Source organism: Bos taurus, chromosome 8 (assembly GCF_002263795.3).
Source record: "Bos taurus isolate L1 Dominette 01449 registration number 42190680 breed Hereford chromosome 8, ARS-UCD2.0, whole genome shotgun sequence".
NCBI classification, from domain to species: Eukaryota; Metazoa; Chordata; class Mammalia; order Artiodactyla; family Bovidae; genus Bos; species Bos taurus.
In genome coordinates this window covers 68,468,141-68,485,264 of record NC_037335.1, presented here as the reverse complement: position 1 = coordinate 68,485,264, position 17,124 = coordinate 68,468,141, and the positions used below count along the sequence as shown (strand labels likewise).

General features: G+C 42.7%; 1 protein-coding gene across 1 annotated transcript in view; it reads right to left on the bottom strand.

The window, feature by feature from the left end:
• Window positions 1-379: 379 nt before the first annotated feature.
• LOC112447755 (ZAR1-like protein) overlaps window positions 380-17,124 on the bottom strand; it is an 82,468-nt gene continuing 65,723 nt past the window's right edge. Inside the window, exon 2 of the mRNA XM_024996023.2 lies at window positions 380-1,738. Coding sequence (XP_024851791.2) covers window positions 1,019-1,738 — 720 coding nt within the window. The 3' untranslated portion in view covers window positions 380-1,018. The remainder of the gene's footprint in view (window positions 1,739-17,124) is intronic.

The window sequence follows — 17,124 nt, the reverse complement described above, 5'->3', positions numbered from 1 at the left end:
TGCGCTCGCAGTGCCTCAGCCACACTGGGTCTGCCCCCGCTCACTGCGCGTGTAGCTTCCCTGCCCACACTGCTCGGGCTCTAGGTTGTTCCGCCGGGAACAATCCGAGGCTGGCCCTGGGTTGCATGTACCTCCCAGGTCCAAGCCGCTCAGGTTCAGGCACTCAGGTAGTCCTCAGAGGCGCAGACTCAGTTGGGCCTGAGTATTGTGCTCTTCCCAGGTCCGAGCAGCTCAAGTGATGAGGTGTTTGGCGAGCGCCAATGCTGCGACTTATCGCCTCCCCGCCACTCGGTTATCTGGGCGCAAAACCGGCGCACCTTCTTAGGCAGATGTTAACCGTCCAGACCCCCAAGAAGTTTTGGTTAGCAAAGAAGCCTGCTTACAGTTTTATAGATAATGTCTCTCTGGGGCTGCGATTGCCCCCTTCCGGCTCTGGCTGCCTGTCACCGGAGGGGGAAGGTCTGCAGCCGGCTATCTCTGTTCAATTCTTTGTTCCGTGTGCGGGCCTGGCGGTGTCTTAGGTTGGGGCTGGCTTTTCGCGTGGTAGATATCCCACAGTCTGGTTTGCTAGCCCAAATTATTTCGCTCAGATAGTGCTCAGGGTATTCAGGCCAGATTCTTACTCTAAGCGATGCAGCCCGCGCTGCGCCTCCCTGCCCAGCCCCCGCTTGTTAATGGCGCGTGCAGGCGTCTGCGCTGCTTTTCCGCTGGGGGAGTTACCGTAGGACTCGCAATCTTCGAGTTTTAATTGTTTATTTATTTTTTCTTCCTGTTATGTTGCCCTCTGTGCTTCCAAAGCTCGGCACAGATTCGGCAGTGAGAAGGTTTCCTGGTGTTTGGAAACTTCTCTCTTTTTAAGACTCCCTTCCCGGGACGGAGCTCCGTCCCTCCCTCTTTTGTCTCTTTTTTTGTCTTTTATATTTTTTCCTACCTCCTTTCGAAGAGTTGGATTGCTTTTCTGGGTGCCTGATGTCCTCTGCCGGCATTCAGAAGTTGTTTTGTGGAATTTACTCGACGTTTAAATGCTCTTTTGATGAATTTGTGGGGGAGAAAGTGTTCTCCCCGTCCTACTCCTCCGCCATCTTGGCTCCTCCTCAAGATTTTCTTTTAAAATCAGGAACAAGGTAAGGATGCCCACTCTCACCACTTCTACGTAACAAGTTATTGAAAGTCCTAGGCACTGGCACTGGATTGCTTCCACTCGATAAGGGTTAAAACTCTTTTGGCATTTGCAACAGAGTTGTTTGAAATAAACCTTATTAGTTCCAGAGATGCACCACACATAAGCACTCTCCCATCTGGTCTTACAATCTTTACAGTGAAAATAGCCATATTTGGGTTCTAAAAACTGGAAGTTGGGCCTCCCAAGCGGCTGGCTGGAGTCTACCGGGGCCGGCTTGCTCTTCCTCTCCCGAGGACTCGAGGAGTCTTCCTCCACCAGCTCCTCACGTGGCTGAAGTTCCTCGGGGGGATCCTCTTCCGACCTTGGTGGTGGTGATGGTGGTGGTAGTGGCGGGGGCGGCTGGCCAGCCTCGGGAGGACCCGAGAGCTCCTCCCGCAGTCGCACCTCACCCCAGTGGCCGGGCACCGACGAAGAGACGCCCCATGCAGATGCGGGTGCCCTGTGGCCTGCGCTGGCCCAGGGGGAGAGGCTGTCCAGGGTGCGAGGCCCCAGAGAGCACTGCACGGACTTGCCCACCCGGAGGCTCACCTGCACGCCCACATCCTTGGTGTTGGCCTTGCCGATTTCTCCACATTCTTGCCAAAGTTTGTTATTTTTCTTTCTTTCTGATAGTTGCCATCCTAATGGGTGTGAGGTGATATTGCACAAAAGTTTTGATTTACATTTCCCTAGTCAGAGAAGGTGATGGCACTCCACTCCAGTACTCTTGTCTGGAAAATCCCATGGACGGAGGAGCCTGGTGGGCTGCCATCCATGGGGTCACTAAGAGTCGGACACGACTGAGCAACTTCACTTTGACTTTTCACTTTCATGTATTGGAGAAGGAAATGGCAACCCACTCCAGCGTTCTTGCCTGGAGAATCCCAGGGACGGGGGAGCCTGGTGGGCTGCCATCTATGGGTCTCACAGAGTCGGACATGACTGACGTGACTTAGCAGCAGCAGCAGTGAACAGTGATATTGAGCATCTTTTCATGCGTCTGACGGCCATGTGCTTTCATGTGCTTGTCTATCTTCTTTGGAGACATGTCTATTCAAGTGCTTTGCCTATTTTTGAATCCAGTTTTTTTTGTTGCTGTTGTTCTTGAGTTGTAGGAGGAGAAGGAGTCTTTTCATGCTCATATCTCTAGGACTTCAAATAACACCTGCCTTGAAAAAATATTTGTGGAATAAATACATCCTGGGTCTCTATTCAATAATATTATTCCAAGATTTGGCATAAATTATAACCAATAGCTGGAGTTGGAAATTCACAACAATGGATATAATATCATAATATATTACAAATAATATTTTTTAAAACACAAAGAAATAAATTTTGGACTCTACCACTTAGATGAGATGGCTGGATGGCATCACTGACTCAATGGACATGAGTTTGAGTGAACTCTGGGAGTTGGTGATGGACAGGGAGGCCTGGCGAGCTGCGATTCATGGGGTCGCAAAGAGTCGGGCACGACTGAGCCACTGAACTGAACTGAACTTAGATGAATGTGCCATGAACCGATCCACTTTACTTAGCTCTCCTGATACTTAAGCCAGGTTTTGTGTCCTTCAGTCATGGGGATGGGAGAGAAGAGAAGAGAGGCATTCAGTTACAAACACCAGCACTTCTTAGAAAAGTACATATGTGATAATGGTGGTATCTTAACCTAGGAGCTTAAACAAACATCAGACCATTTCTCCTGGCCACCATCTTTGATTTACTCTGAGTCGTTTCCTCTCCATGCTGCTGCTGCTGCTAAGTTGCTTCAGTCGTGTCCAACTCTGTGCGACCCCATAGACGGCAGCCCACCAGGCTCCGCCATCCCTGGGAGTCTCCAGGCAAGAACACTGGAGTGGGTTGCCATTTCCTTCTCCAATGCATGAAAGTGAAAAGTCAAAGTGAAGTCGCTCAGTCGTGTCCAACTCTTAGTGACCCCATGGACTGCAGCCTACCAGGCTCCTCCATCCATGGGATTTTCCAGGCAAGAGTACTGGAGTGGGGTGCCATCACCTTCTCCTCCTCTCCATGAAAGGTCCTCAAATCTTCTCAGCAATGGCTTAAAAGGAGGAAATGAAAAACAGCTGGGTTGCAGTTCCCGTCTTGCCACTGGATGGCAGTACACCTCTGTATGCCTTCCCTGAAGAAGCCTCTCCATCTTTCTCCAGAATCTAGATTTTGCCCCCTTTGGTCAGAAGTCCCTAGACTAGAGATTTTAGCGGAATCACTTATTTTAAAAATCTCTCCATGAGTTTCTGTAGGGGATGGTTAACATCCTTCTTCATGTTAACTCCAGAATCCAAGAAACCTTGATTCCAGCATCTTCTGGTATTTCTTGCCTTCTACCAAGTATGTCTTTGTCCTCTAAGCATCTTGTGCTAATAACTGCTCAGTGATACCACCCTGTAACCAGTGAATTACAGGATCGATTCTGCCCCATATAGAGGGGGAAGGAGAGGTTCTTATTTGACTTTGCATTCTGGGTACTTACCACTGTACATTCCATAGTGGGCAGTCAATCAAGACTTGTTAGGTGAACCCATCAAGTAGAAGAAACACAGAAATGATAAATGACCACTCCTTTATCAATATGCCCAGATAACATGGGCTTCCCAGATGGTAAAGAACCTGCCTGCCAATGTAGGAGACATGAGATGTACGTTTGATCCCTGGGTCGTGAAGATCTCTCCTGGAGGAGGGCCTGGCAACCTACCTCAACTTTCTTGCCTGGACAATTCCATGGACAGAGGAGCCTGGCCGGCCACAGTCCTTGGGATTGCAAAGAGCTGGACACGACTGAAGTGACTTAGCACGCAAACATGCCAGATAACATACACACTAAACATGTGCCTTAAAATAACTTTTTCTGAATATAAATTTCATATAAATAATTTGGTAGGTGATAAATCATATCTCTTTAAAATTTGCGTTTCTATCTATATAGCTAATATTGGATATTTCTCATGCATCTCCTTTCATGCTCTCATTTGTATTTCTTTCTGAATTGTCTCTTTCTGACCTTTGCCATTTTGATAATTGTTATAGTCGTGTTCTGAAGGCTTTCAGATTTCTGAGTGTCATCCTTGACAAATCCCTGCCACTCATCTTCTACATTCAGTCAGTCACATCTGTTTATTCTGCTTCCTAAATTTCCCTCCCGTCTATCCACATCACTTCATCCTCACTGCCTCTGTCCTGCCTCAGACTCATGGTCTTTCTCCAGCCATCTGTTCTCCAAACTGGACCCTCCACCTCTGATCTTGACTGTTTCCAACACATTATCCACACTGCAACTAGTGTGAACATTTCAGAGTGTAAATCTATGCACACCACATTCCTAATTAAAACTCTTTCAGAGCTTCTTGTCATTCTCAATGTGAAAAGTTCCAACTCCCTAATCCAGCCCCTGAAGCCTTGCTAATTTCCCCAGTTTCCTGTTTTTCCACCTCCAACTTAAGCTTGCCCTCCTGCAGCGGTGGCCACTTCCATGATTGAAGAATCATTTCCACACTGTGTCACCCACCTTCCAGCCTTCACTCATGCTGTTCTCTCTCTCTCAGTTGATCTTTCATTCCCTTTGCTTGCCTAACATTTGTTAGAACTCTGCTTAAAACCATCACCTCTAGGAAGCCTCCGTGCCTGCTGTAGACTAGGAGGAACCAACTTCCTTATCCCATGTCAGTCTGTCTCCACCCCATTGTAACATATTGCATTCTGTGGTCCTTGCCAGTTTGTGTCTCTGTGGATGGCATCATTGACTCAATGGACAGGAGTTTGCACAAACTCCTGGAGACAGTGAAGGACAGGGAGGCCTGGCATGCTGTAGTCCATGGGGTCTCAAAGAGTTGGATGTGCCTGAGTGACAGAATAACAACAACAACAAATGTGTGTAAAATCCTTGGTCTTGTGCAGCTTTTTGTCCCTAGGGCCTGGCACAGCATCCAACCCATAGTAGATACCAGAGAAATGTTTATTGAATGAATAAAAGTGCTTCTAGTTGACATTTATTGAGCACTCAAAGCAATTTATATCCTTTTTCTCATTTAATCCTCAAAACGGCTCTCTTGGATGGTTATGCTCAGTTTGACAAGTGAGAAAAGTGAGGGTTGTAGAGATTACACAGCAGGGAAGTGGTGGGTTCACCCACATCTGCCTCCTTGCAGAGTCAGCTGTGTGTTTCCCATCTATGAGGCATCTGTAGATGTCCTTCATATGTAAAAGGATTAAACCTTTGTCAGTTCTATTTGTTGCAAACATTTTCCTCCAGTGTTGATGCTTTCTAATTTTCTATTTGATCATCTTGAAGTTAAGAAACTTTTAATCATTAAATAGTAAAATCAGTCACTGTTTTCTTTGATAATTTAATTCCATGGATTATGCTTTAAAATTTTTATCATTCTCAATTCAATTTGTTGCCTAAATTGTTATATATTTTAATAGTCTCAAGATTTTTTTTTTAATTTTTTATTTCGTTTTGGGATAGACGATTAGCAATGCTGTGATAGATTCAGGTGAACAGCGAAGGGATTCAGCCATACACATACATGTATCCATTCTCCCCCAAGCTCTCCTCCCATCCATCCAGGCTGTTATTTGCCATTGAGCAGAATTCCATGTGCTATACAGCAGGTTCTTTTTGGTTATCCATTTTAAGTATAGCAGTGTTTTAAATTTAACTCTTTAAGTCTTTAAAACTGTATTTTCTCTATATAGGGTGTTTTCTCCTCCAAATGGTAAAGTTTCCTAAATCCATTTATTGAATAGCACATCCATGTATTGAATAGCACATCTTATGGGCTTCCTTCATAGCTCAGTCAGTAAAGAATCTGCCTGCAATGCAGGAGACTCAGGTTTGATTCCTGAGTCAGGAACATCCCCTGGAGAAGGAAATGGCAACCCACTCCAGTATTCTTGCTTGGAGAATCCCATGAACAGAGGAGCCTGGTGGACTATGGTCCATGGGGTCACAAGAGTTGGATTCAACTTAGTGACTAAACCACCACCACATCTTATTTAATTATGATACTATTATCGTTTAGCTTCTTATATATTTATAACCTATTTCAGGGACTTTCATTCATTGGTTTGTCAAGTCTTGAACTATTACCACAATATTTTATAATTTGATTTTTATTTAGTGGAATAAATCCTTCCAGTTGTGCACAGCCCATCCCCAATCCCCAACACCATTAATTTTCATTTTGCAACATTATCGTGGCTGATCTCATTTATTGTTTCTGCTGCTGCTGCTGCTGCTGCTAAGTCACTTCAGTCGTGTCCAACTTTGAGCGACCCCACAGACGGCAGCCCACCAGGCTCCCCCGTCCCTGGGATTCTCCAGGCAAGAACACTGGAGTGGGTTGCCATTTCCTTCTCCAATGCATGGAAGTGAAAAGTGAAAGTGAAGTCGCTCAGTCGTACCCGATTCTTAGTGACCCTATGGACTTCAGCCCACCAGGCTCCTCCGTCCATGGGATTTTCCAGGCAAGAGTAAATTTTTCTCACTCTTAAAACTTTTATTGAGGTAATTTTGAAAAATATAAATATACTACATGTTTATTTTATAAAAATTAGGAAACAGAAAATTAATAACACTTCATTTTATTGCCTCATAGTTTCATTCTATGTGAATATGAATAATCGAGTTGGACTCCTATTGTAGCACATCTTGGTATCCTGCTTCCCTGCAACCCATCAAGTTACTTTGTAAACATTTTCATATCCAATTCGATTTTGAAATCATAGGTTTTGCTGTGTTCAGTCATTCAGTCATGTCCAACTCTTTGCAACACCATGAACTGCAGCAGGTCAGGCTTCCTTGTAAATATTTTCATATCCAATTCAATTTTGAAATCATAGGTTTTAATCATTTGTAATTTTCACTAATATAAAAGCCTGAACCTCTATTTAGGAATTGCCCTATTGTTGGATATCTAGGTTATTGACAATTTTTTGTTTGTTTGTTTTCTTTAAGTAGTATCACAATAAAATTTTATACAAACACATCTTTGGTCACATTTGATCGTTTCCTTAAGGTATCTTTCTGGGTCTGGGTCAATAGTTATGAGCATTTTTAAGGCTCTAAATTGCTTTTTAAAAATATTGTGCAAATTTAAATTCCCACCAGCTTATGGAAAGTTTGTTTCCACAGTATTCTTGCCAACACTTGAGTATTATTATCTCATTGTGGTTTTCACTGGGGTTATGTTAAATCTATAAATCAATTTAGAAAGAACTCTCTTCTTTACAATATTTATTCTTTTCCATCAGGAAGATAGTGTGCCTCCGTTTAATTAAATCTTTATATCTCTCAGGAAAGTTTTGTTGTTTTCTTAATGTAAATCCTATAGATTTATTATTGGAATTATTTTATTATTGCTGTTTTATTATTTTTGTTTTGTTATGTGAGTGCCACTTAAACGTTTATATATACTTTTTAAATTGAAGTATAGTTGATTTACAACTTTTCAGGTGTAAATCAAAGTAAGTCAGTTATATATATAACATATTATATATATATAATATATATATTATATATATAACATTATATATATAATATATATATTATATATATGTATATACACACTCATATATTCTCATATATATTCTTTTCCATTATAGGTTATTACAAGATACTGAGTAGAGTTCCCTGTGCTATATGGTAGGTCCTTGTCGGTTATCTGTTAATCCCAAATTTCTAATATATCCCTCCCCGCTTCCCCTTTGGTAACCATGAGTTTGTTTTCTATGTCTCTGAGCCTGTTTTGTAAAAAGTTCACTTGTATCATTTTCTTTAGATTCCATATATAAATGATATCATATGGTATTTGTCTTACTCTTTCTGACATTTCACTTAGTATGATAATCTACAGGTCCATTCTTGTTGTGGCAAATGGCATTTTTTCATTATTTTTATGGTTCAGTAATATTTCATTGTGTGTATGTACCAGATCTTCATCATCTATTCATCTGTTGATAGATATTTAGAGTCTTTCCAGGTCTTGGCCATTGAAAATAGTGTTTCTATGAACATGGGGCTTATGCATCTTTCTGAATTAGAGTTTTGTCCAGATATATGCCTAGGACGGGAATTGCTGGATCATATGGCAGCTCTGTTTTTAGTTTTTTTGGGAATATTCATAATGTTCTCCATAGTGGCTGTACCAGTCTACATTCCCACCAACAGTGTAGGAAGGTTTCCTTTTCTCCACACTCTCTCCAACATTTATTATTTGCAGCCATTCAGACTAGTATGAGGTGATACCTTGTTGTTATATCTTCTTTTTTTTCCCAAAATGTGTCCTATAAGTATTTGATCCTCCAGATGCTCTGTGAAAAACAAAAGATTCTATATTCAAATTGGTGTGGGAAGGGCTATGAACTTACCTTGGAAATTTTCATGACACTCTCAGGAAAGCTTGACACATCCTGTTGTAAAGAAACTTGTTTAACGTTATTTATTACTCCACCAGGACATTTCAGAATTCATTTGATCATGGAATATCTTTTTATGTGAAAATAAAAATGTTAACACTAATTCTATTCTCACTCAGTGGAGCTGATCTTCCGAGAAGCCTAATGTTGGGGACTGACAAATGGCCTCAGTTTGCCATTCCTCCCCGTAGCTGTGCCTTTTGTCATGTAACTCTGGGGTGCACTTCCATGCTGACTGTGAACTTGGCTGTGTGACTTGGCCCATGGGATGTGAGCTAACATAGAGCACATAGAAGCTTTAAAAGCGTGGCTGGTAACTTTTCATCTTCCATGTTTGTGATAAAGATACGCCAAGTGTACCCAGGTAGAAAATGATATACTTGTAGTACAGCTGAGTTACACTGTTTATCCCAGTTGAAACCACACAAGATCACTCAAAAATCAGCCAGTGCTCTTTATGAAAGTGAGCCCAGGAAAGACCAGAAGAACCACTCAGTAGGACTTCACTTCAGACGTATCAGTTAAGCATAGCAAACACGCTCTCCCAACAACAAAAGAGAAGACTCTACACATGGACATCACCAGATGGTCAACACTGAAATCAGATTGATTATATTCTTTGCAGCCAAAGATGGATAAGCTCTATACAGTCAGCAAAAACAAAACCAGAAGCGGACTGTGGCTCAGGTCATGAATTTCTAATTGCCAAATTCAGACTGAAATTGAAGAAAGTGGAGAAAACCACTACATGATTCAGGTATTACCTAAATCAAATACCTTAAGATTATACAGTGGAGTGAGAAATAGATTTAAGGAACTAGATCTGATAGACAGAGTGCCTGATGAACTATGCACGGAGGTTTGTGACCTTGTACAGGAGACAAGGATCAAGACCATCCCTAAGAAAAAGAAATGCAAAAAAGCAAAATGGCTGTCTAAGGAGGCCTTACAATAGCTGTGAAAAGAAGAGAAGCAAAAAGCAAAGGAGAAAAGGAAAGATATACCCATTTGAATGCAGAGTTCCAAAGAATAGCAAGGAGAGATAAGAAAGCTTTCCTCAGTGATCAGTGCAAAGAAATAGAGGAAAACAATAGAATGGGAAAGACTGGAGATCTCTTCAAGAAAATTAGAGATACCAAGGGAACATTTCATGCAAAGATAGGCTCAATAAAGGACAGAAATGGTAGGGACCTAGCAGAAGCAGAAGATATTAAGAAGAGGTGGTAAGAATACACAGAAGAACTGTACAAAAAAGATCTTCACGACCCAGATAATCACGATGGTGTGATCACTCACCTAGAGTCAGACATTCTGGAACGTGAAGTCAAGTGGGCCTTAGGAAGCATCACTACAAATAAAGCTAGTGGAGGTGATGGAATTCAGTTGAGCTCTTTCAAATCCTGAAAGATGATGTTGTGAAAGTGCTGCACTCAATATGCCAGCAAATTTTGAAAACTCAGCAGTGGCCACAGGACTGGAAAACGTCAGTTTTCATTCTGATCTCAAAGAAAGGCAATGCCAAAGAATGCTCAAACTACCACACAATTGCACTTATCTCACATGCTAGTAAAGTGATGATTAAAATTCTCCAAGCCAGGCTTCAGCAGTACATGAACAGTGACTTCCAGAATTTCAAGCTGGTTTTAGAAAAGGCAGAGGAAGCAGAGATCAAATTGGCAACATCCACTGGATCATGGAAAAAGCAAGAGAGTTCCAGAAAAACATCTATTTCTGCTTTATTGACTATGCCAAAGCCTTTGATTGTGTGGATCATAATAAACTGTGGAAAATTCTTCAAGAGATGGGAATACCAGACCACCTGACCTGCCTCTTGAGACACCTGTATGCAGGTCAGGAAGCAACAGTTAGAACTGGACATGGAACAACAGACTGGTTCCAAATAGGAAAAGGAGTACATCAAGGCTGTATATTGTCACCCTGCTTATTTAACTTCTATGCAGAGTACATCATGAGAAACGCTGGGCTGGAAGAAGCACACACTGGAATCAAGATTGCCGGGAAAAATATGAATAACCTCAGATACACAGATGACACCACCCCTATGGCAGAAAGGGAAGAACTAAAGAGCCTCTTGATGAAAGTGAAAGAGGAGAGTGCAAAAGTTGGCTTAAAGCTCAACATTCAGAAAACTAAGATCATGGCATCCAGTCCCATCGCTTCATGGCAAATAGATGGGGAAACAGTAGACACAGTGGCTGACTTTATTTTTCTGGGCTCCAAAATCACTGCAGATGGAGATTGCATCCTTGAAATTAAAAGAGACTTACTCCTTGGAAGGAAAGTTATGACCAACCTAGACAGCGTATTAAAAATCAGAGACATTACTTTGTCAACAAAGGTCTGTCTAGTCAAGGCTATGGTTTTTCCAGTGGTCAGGTATGGATGTGAGAATTGGATTATCAAGAAAGCTGAGTGCCGAAGAATTGATGCTTTTGAACTGTGGTGTTGGAGAAGACTCTTGAGAGTCCCTTGGACTGCAAGGAGATCCAACCAGTCTGTCCTAAAGGAGATCAGTCCTGGGTACTCATTGGAAGGACTGAAGTTGAAGCTGAAACTCCAATACTTTGGCCACCTGATGCAAAGAGCTGACTCATTTGAGAAGATCCTGATGCTGGGAAAGATTGAGGGCAGGAGGAGAAGGGGATGACAGAGGATGAGGTGGTTGGATGGCATCACCGAGTCAATGGACATGGGTTTGGGTGGACTCTGGGAGTTGGTGGTGGACAGAGAGGCCTGGCGTGCTGTGATTCATGGGGTTGCAAAGAGTTGGACATGACTGAGTGACTGAACTGAACTGAACTGAACTGAAAGCACTGAGATTTGGGGTTGCTTGTTACATAGCATTATTGTGGCAATAGATAACTGATCCATAGATCTTAAAGCAGGTATGATGAAGGCAGTTAGTTTAAGCTTGATAGTCTTTATTAAGAAATTCCCTTTCATTTCTATTTTTCTAAATGCTTTTAGCCAAAACTGCTATTGAATAACTTTTGGGCAGTCATTGAGATTATTTTAAGCTTTTCTAATTGAACCTACTGATGTACTTTTTATATTAATAGGCTTCCTATTAATAGGCTGTGCTGGCCTTCCTAGGATGAGTCATTCTTGGTAGCAGTTGATCATTCTTTAAATGTACTATTGAATTCCATATGCTAATATTCTCCTCAGGGATTTAGCGTCTCTATGCATAAATGAAATTAGTTTGTAGTTTCCTATTTTGGCCCATCCTTCTCAATTTTGGTATAAAGCTTAAGTCAACTTTATAAAATGACTCAGTTAGTCTTTAGTCTTTGCCTATGTTCTGGATCAATTTGTATAATAGTCCGACTAATAGAATTCACCATTAAAGCCATCTGGTCATTGAATCTTTTTGACAATTTGTAATTTCTGTGATAGCTTATAATTTTAACTTTTCCCTCTTATTATTGGTCTTAAGTTTTCTTACTTATTTTTAATTACACTTTGGAAAATTCAAATTACTTTAATGATAGCCAATAATATACTGCCCACCTAGAAATGCATGAGACATAAGAGATATGGGTTCGATCCCTGGGTCAAGAAAATCCCTTGGAAGAGAGCATGGCAACACACTCCAATATTCTTGCCCGGAGAATCCCATGGACAAAGGAGCCTGGCAGGCTACACCATTGGGTTGCAGAAGCTACTTAAGCATGCATGCACTTAGTCTGCACTTAGTCTGTTTTTGGAAGCTGCGTTTCAATCATCTGGGAACACAGTCTGATATAATTAACTAACTAAATAAACACAGATCAGGCCATGTGTTTCAGTAGCTACAACTTAATATCAGACTTAAAGTGAGTTTGTATCTTAATGCAACCTAGTATTTCTGCATGCAATGGTATGGTTACATACATGTGTGGCCACCGTATTTTCTAATTTTTTTTGGTAGTTGGGTCTTTGGGAGAACCTTTTGTCTACTTTTTATGGCTGGGAAAGTGGGGTTAGAGAAAGTAGTCTGGATTTATCAATGTTAAAATTTTGAATGCTTGTACATGATTTATGTTCATCATGTAAGAAAATACCTGAAAGTAGAACTCTTTGGAAAATCCTAGAATTTCACCATCATGCAGATTGGCCTAAGTTATGCATGGGTATTTGAGATTTAATAGACAATGTGTGGAAATATCTCTTGCTGACTTGACCTTTGTCCTCAATGGCCTCCTGAGAAGATGAGGCAGGACAGGCACTTACTAGCCACAGAGCACGATTGGCTCTGTGTTCCGGTTTCTCTGGACTCTGTTTTCTCTGCTACATGCTCAATTCTCAGGTTTCAGGCACCTTATTTTATTAGCATCAAGAATAAATATTTATACAGTGCTTATTATGCATCAGCGATAACATTTACCAGCCCCATTTTACAGTTTAGGAAAGGACGGCACAGAAAGACGTCAAAATCTGCCCATGCTTGCCAGCGTGTGAGTACTCACGTTAAGGCTCAAATCCAGGTGGTGTGTCTCCCTAGGCTGCACTGTCAGCTCCTATGCAGTTCCCCCAACCTCGCTGCCATTCTTTCTCATTTTGTCTTATTTTTCTACCTGTTCACCAGTGTTTGGCTCCATTGGACTCAATTAGTGTTGATCTTATAGATTTATTTCTAGATGAGGATAGAAGAGACAAAAAAGTCAAAGTGGAAAGAGTAAAGGGCTGGCAGGGAAACAATTCATGGATTCTGATTTGAGACTGTGACTGACCCCAGCTCTAAAATCTAGGCATAACAAAGTAACTATCTCATGGTGTGATTGTGAAGATTTTTTGAGCAAAGGGTCTGATATATCACTAACATTCAATGGATACTAGTTAATCATAGAAAAGGATGATGATGATGAATGATGACCATAAAATCAAGCTTCTGGCACCAACTGGCTCTGTGATCTTGCTCAAGTCACTTTGCTTCTCTGGGTCTCTGTTTCCTCATTTGTTCTTTGGAAGATGGGACTTAGTGGTGGAAAAGCTGAGTGAGATTAAGAGTGGGAATCGTGTCCATAGTGACTTATACATACTGCTAAGTATAATCAAGGCCCATCAGGGCTACGGTTGACAGATGGAACAATGAGAGAGCAAAGCAAAATAAAATAGAATGTCTAGTCAAATCTGAATTTCAGATAAGCTATGAATGCTTACTTAACATAAGTATGTCCCAAACATTGAATGGGACATACTTACACTAAACAATTACTTCTTATTAGAACTCAGTTCTCCAGGTTTCCCTGCCTGGTCTAGTGTCCAGATTTCCCAGATTAGAGAGTTGCAGTAAATTGGTATCCCATGGACGGAGGAGTCTGGTGGGTTGCAGTCCATGGGGTCGCTAAGAGTCGGACATGACTGAGCGACTTCACTTTCACTTTTCATTTTCATGTATTGGAGAAGGAAATGGCAACCCACTCCAGTACTCTTGCTTGGAGAATCCCAGGGATGCAGGAGCCTGGTGGGCTGCCGCCTATGGGGTCGCACAGAGTCGGACACGACTGAAGCGACTTAGCAGCAGCAGCAGCAGCAGCAGTAAATTGGTGCTGGGCCAAGTTATTCCCTTAAGTCAAGGATCTGAGTTTGAGAATCTCCTTCTTCCCTACCCTATCTTCTTTCTTCTTTGGGCAAAAAGGATAGAGTAACCAAATGGGGAAATTTGTTTGTCATAAATTACCAAGAGAAGAGCTTCTCCAGATTCAATAAGGCAATCATTATATCTTGAGGAAAGAACAATTGATTGTTCCAAACAAATGCTCCAGCTTGTGATTTCACAGAAATCTGTGTCTCTAACCTGCTGTAGTTGTTAAGTCAGAAGTAAATATGTTCTTAATAGCTAACTGGTATTTATTGAATGTACAATAACTTGCCTGCTACGCTTAAATGAAATGCACTGTTAATTAAAAATATCTCTGTACCAAGTCCTCTAGGGAAAATACATTACGAACACTCTGACTTGAGAGTTTTTTTCACCCTCACTTCCCAACTGAGCCCCCTCTTGGTAAATTTTAATATGATCTGTTTGGAGGCCTGCAGATATTTTTGCTGGGCAGTTTTCATCCTGATTAGGGATATGAAAACTTCACTTACAGATTCAGACTTGAGAACTCTTCAGAGAGACCCCAAGCTGAAGCTATGTGCTTGGTGCTCCAAAGCTTGCTCTGGCCACTTGGAATAGTTGGGGTTGCATCTGAATTTACCAACTGATTGGCTGTTCAGACCAAACCTTTCACTTTGCCTCTTGGAGCTTGGAGAATTGTCCAACCTGTGACATAAATGTAACCAATTAGATCTATGGTGGTAGGTCAGGAAAGAGGCTGGGCAGGATTCTGAAGCACAGGCCGACCTTGACTTGTTCAGTGGGTCTCAGCCCGTGCCGGTCCTCCTGCTGAGTGAACCCCCGATTTGGTGCTGCTTAGAGACAGCTTTTGTTTATTTATCTGCTTACTTGTTTTCTCATTATTCCACAAGTTATTTGATGTCTGTGTGTCTAGTGGACCTGAAATCTCATGAATACTGTGACTGGGGAGATAAAGTCCCAGTCCCAGCTGTGTCGGTTGCAGACGTACAAATTCACATTTCTGCAATTCAAGCAGTCATTTCACTCCCCCGAGTTTGTTTCCTTTTCTGCAAAGTGAGGATAGTGCCTTCCCTACAAATCACTGAATGGCTGTGAAGTTCAAATGAGACGATGTATGCACAAACCCTTTCAAAGTCAAAAGAATCATCATAGAGATGTTTTTTTTCCCCGATAGCTGATAGCCATGGTTCCTGCGAGTTCCCCAGCACCCATCGGATGTGCAGAGCTGCAGTGCACTGAGGACCAGTGAATGACAGCTTGTGAGGACCTGGGCAAGGCGGGTGGGCCACGAGGATGGACAGCTCAACCTCCCATCGTCCCCTAAGGGTGAGAGCCAGCTGAATCATTAATAAAGCCTGATTATCTTTCGGGATGTAGAGACTAGGAAACACTTGCAAAGACCTGAGCTCATTTGATTTGTGCAGAATTCCTAGGAGGATGGCAGGCAGGTTTTCTTTCTCATGTTATGGCTAAGGAACTGAACTGCAGGAGAGGAACGTGACCAGTCCAAGGTCATTCTGTGCACAAGTACCCCGACGAGGGCTAGCTGCAGGTCTTTCCTGTACCTTCAAGATAGCAGTCTGTTCTCCATCAGGCTGAGAACCCTAGCCTCTGTCTCACCCAGACTCTGGGAAATGTGTTTACTGGGGATCAGGAGCCTCTGAACCAATCAGTCAGACCTGTTTTGTGGTGCAGAGCTCAGTGAATGAGCCTGGCTGCATTTCAGCACCTGCAGGCCTTGGTGGGATGCTCTTGTGCAGGACACAAAGCGAATAAGAATAGGTGGTGGTCTTAGGTGAGTGGGGACTGGCTAGGCTTGGTTGTCCCTGAGGCAGATCACTGGGGCCGCTGACCTTAGGACGATCTGGGATTTCCCTGATGGCATGTTTGTCTCCACAGTGCTCTCAGAGGGTGCAATAAAAAGTCAATATCCGATTGCAGTGGGAAGCCGTAGCCAGCTCTAATGACTTGGGTGTTGGATATTAAGGGTCGATGTAATTGTAATTCCAAGATAACGGGGGGGCGGGGGGCACACTCAGCAAGGTTTTGTGCTAATGTTGCTGATTTCCCCTTTGTCTCTCAAGTTCCCTGCATTCATCATATAGATTCATCACTGCTGGACTCAAGAATACAGCTTTCTCCACATTCCGCCTTACACTAGTGGGTGTTCCGAGGTAGGGCTGGAGAGTGGGGGAGGGGGCATCTAAGGCTGCCCTGCATGTTACCAGGACTGCTGAGTTTTGCCTTTCCTGTCCCTGCCCTTCCTCTCCAGTGCTAGCTTTGTCACTAACAACACCGGATCTCTGGCTGCCCTGCACTCTCTGGCCCTCAAATTCTCCATCTTGGAAATGAAATGGACAAGAGTGATTTCAAAGGGTCCCTGTAACTCTGAGCTTCTTAGAACCACTGCTACATCCAAGAAATGCCAGAACCAGGCCTACAGGGCAGCCTAAGAGACAGAGATGAGATGCAAATTGAATGAAGACTGTGGTTTTCAGTCTCACTAGTTGCCTTCGCTTCAAGAGCTCAGTGGCAGTGTCGGCTCCTGGCTCCTACATGTGGATATAGAGCATTTCTGTCCTTGCAGAAAGTTCTACTGGGCCGCACTCAGGATAGTCCTGGGAGGAAGCTAGCAGGTGACAGGGTGCCTGGGCACAGGATGGAGGAGAGCAGGGAGGTCTGACATCTGGTGAAGACTGGTTTATCATCCTGGAGTTGCCTTTTAAAGTTTGATGTTAGTTGATCAGTTGTGTTCAACTCTCTGCGATCCCATGAACTTTAGCCCACCAGGCTCCTCTGTCCATGGGATTCTTCAGGCAAGAATACGGGAGTGGGTTGCCGTTTCCTTCTCCAGGGGATCTTCCAGACCCAGGGATTGAACCCAAGACTCCTGCATTGCAGGTAGATTCTTATCCGCTGAGAGGCCAGGGAAAATGTT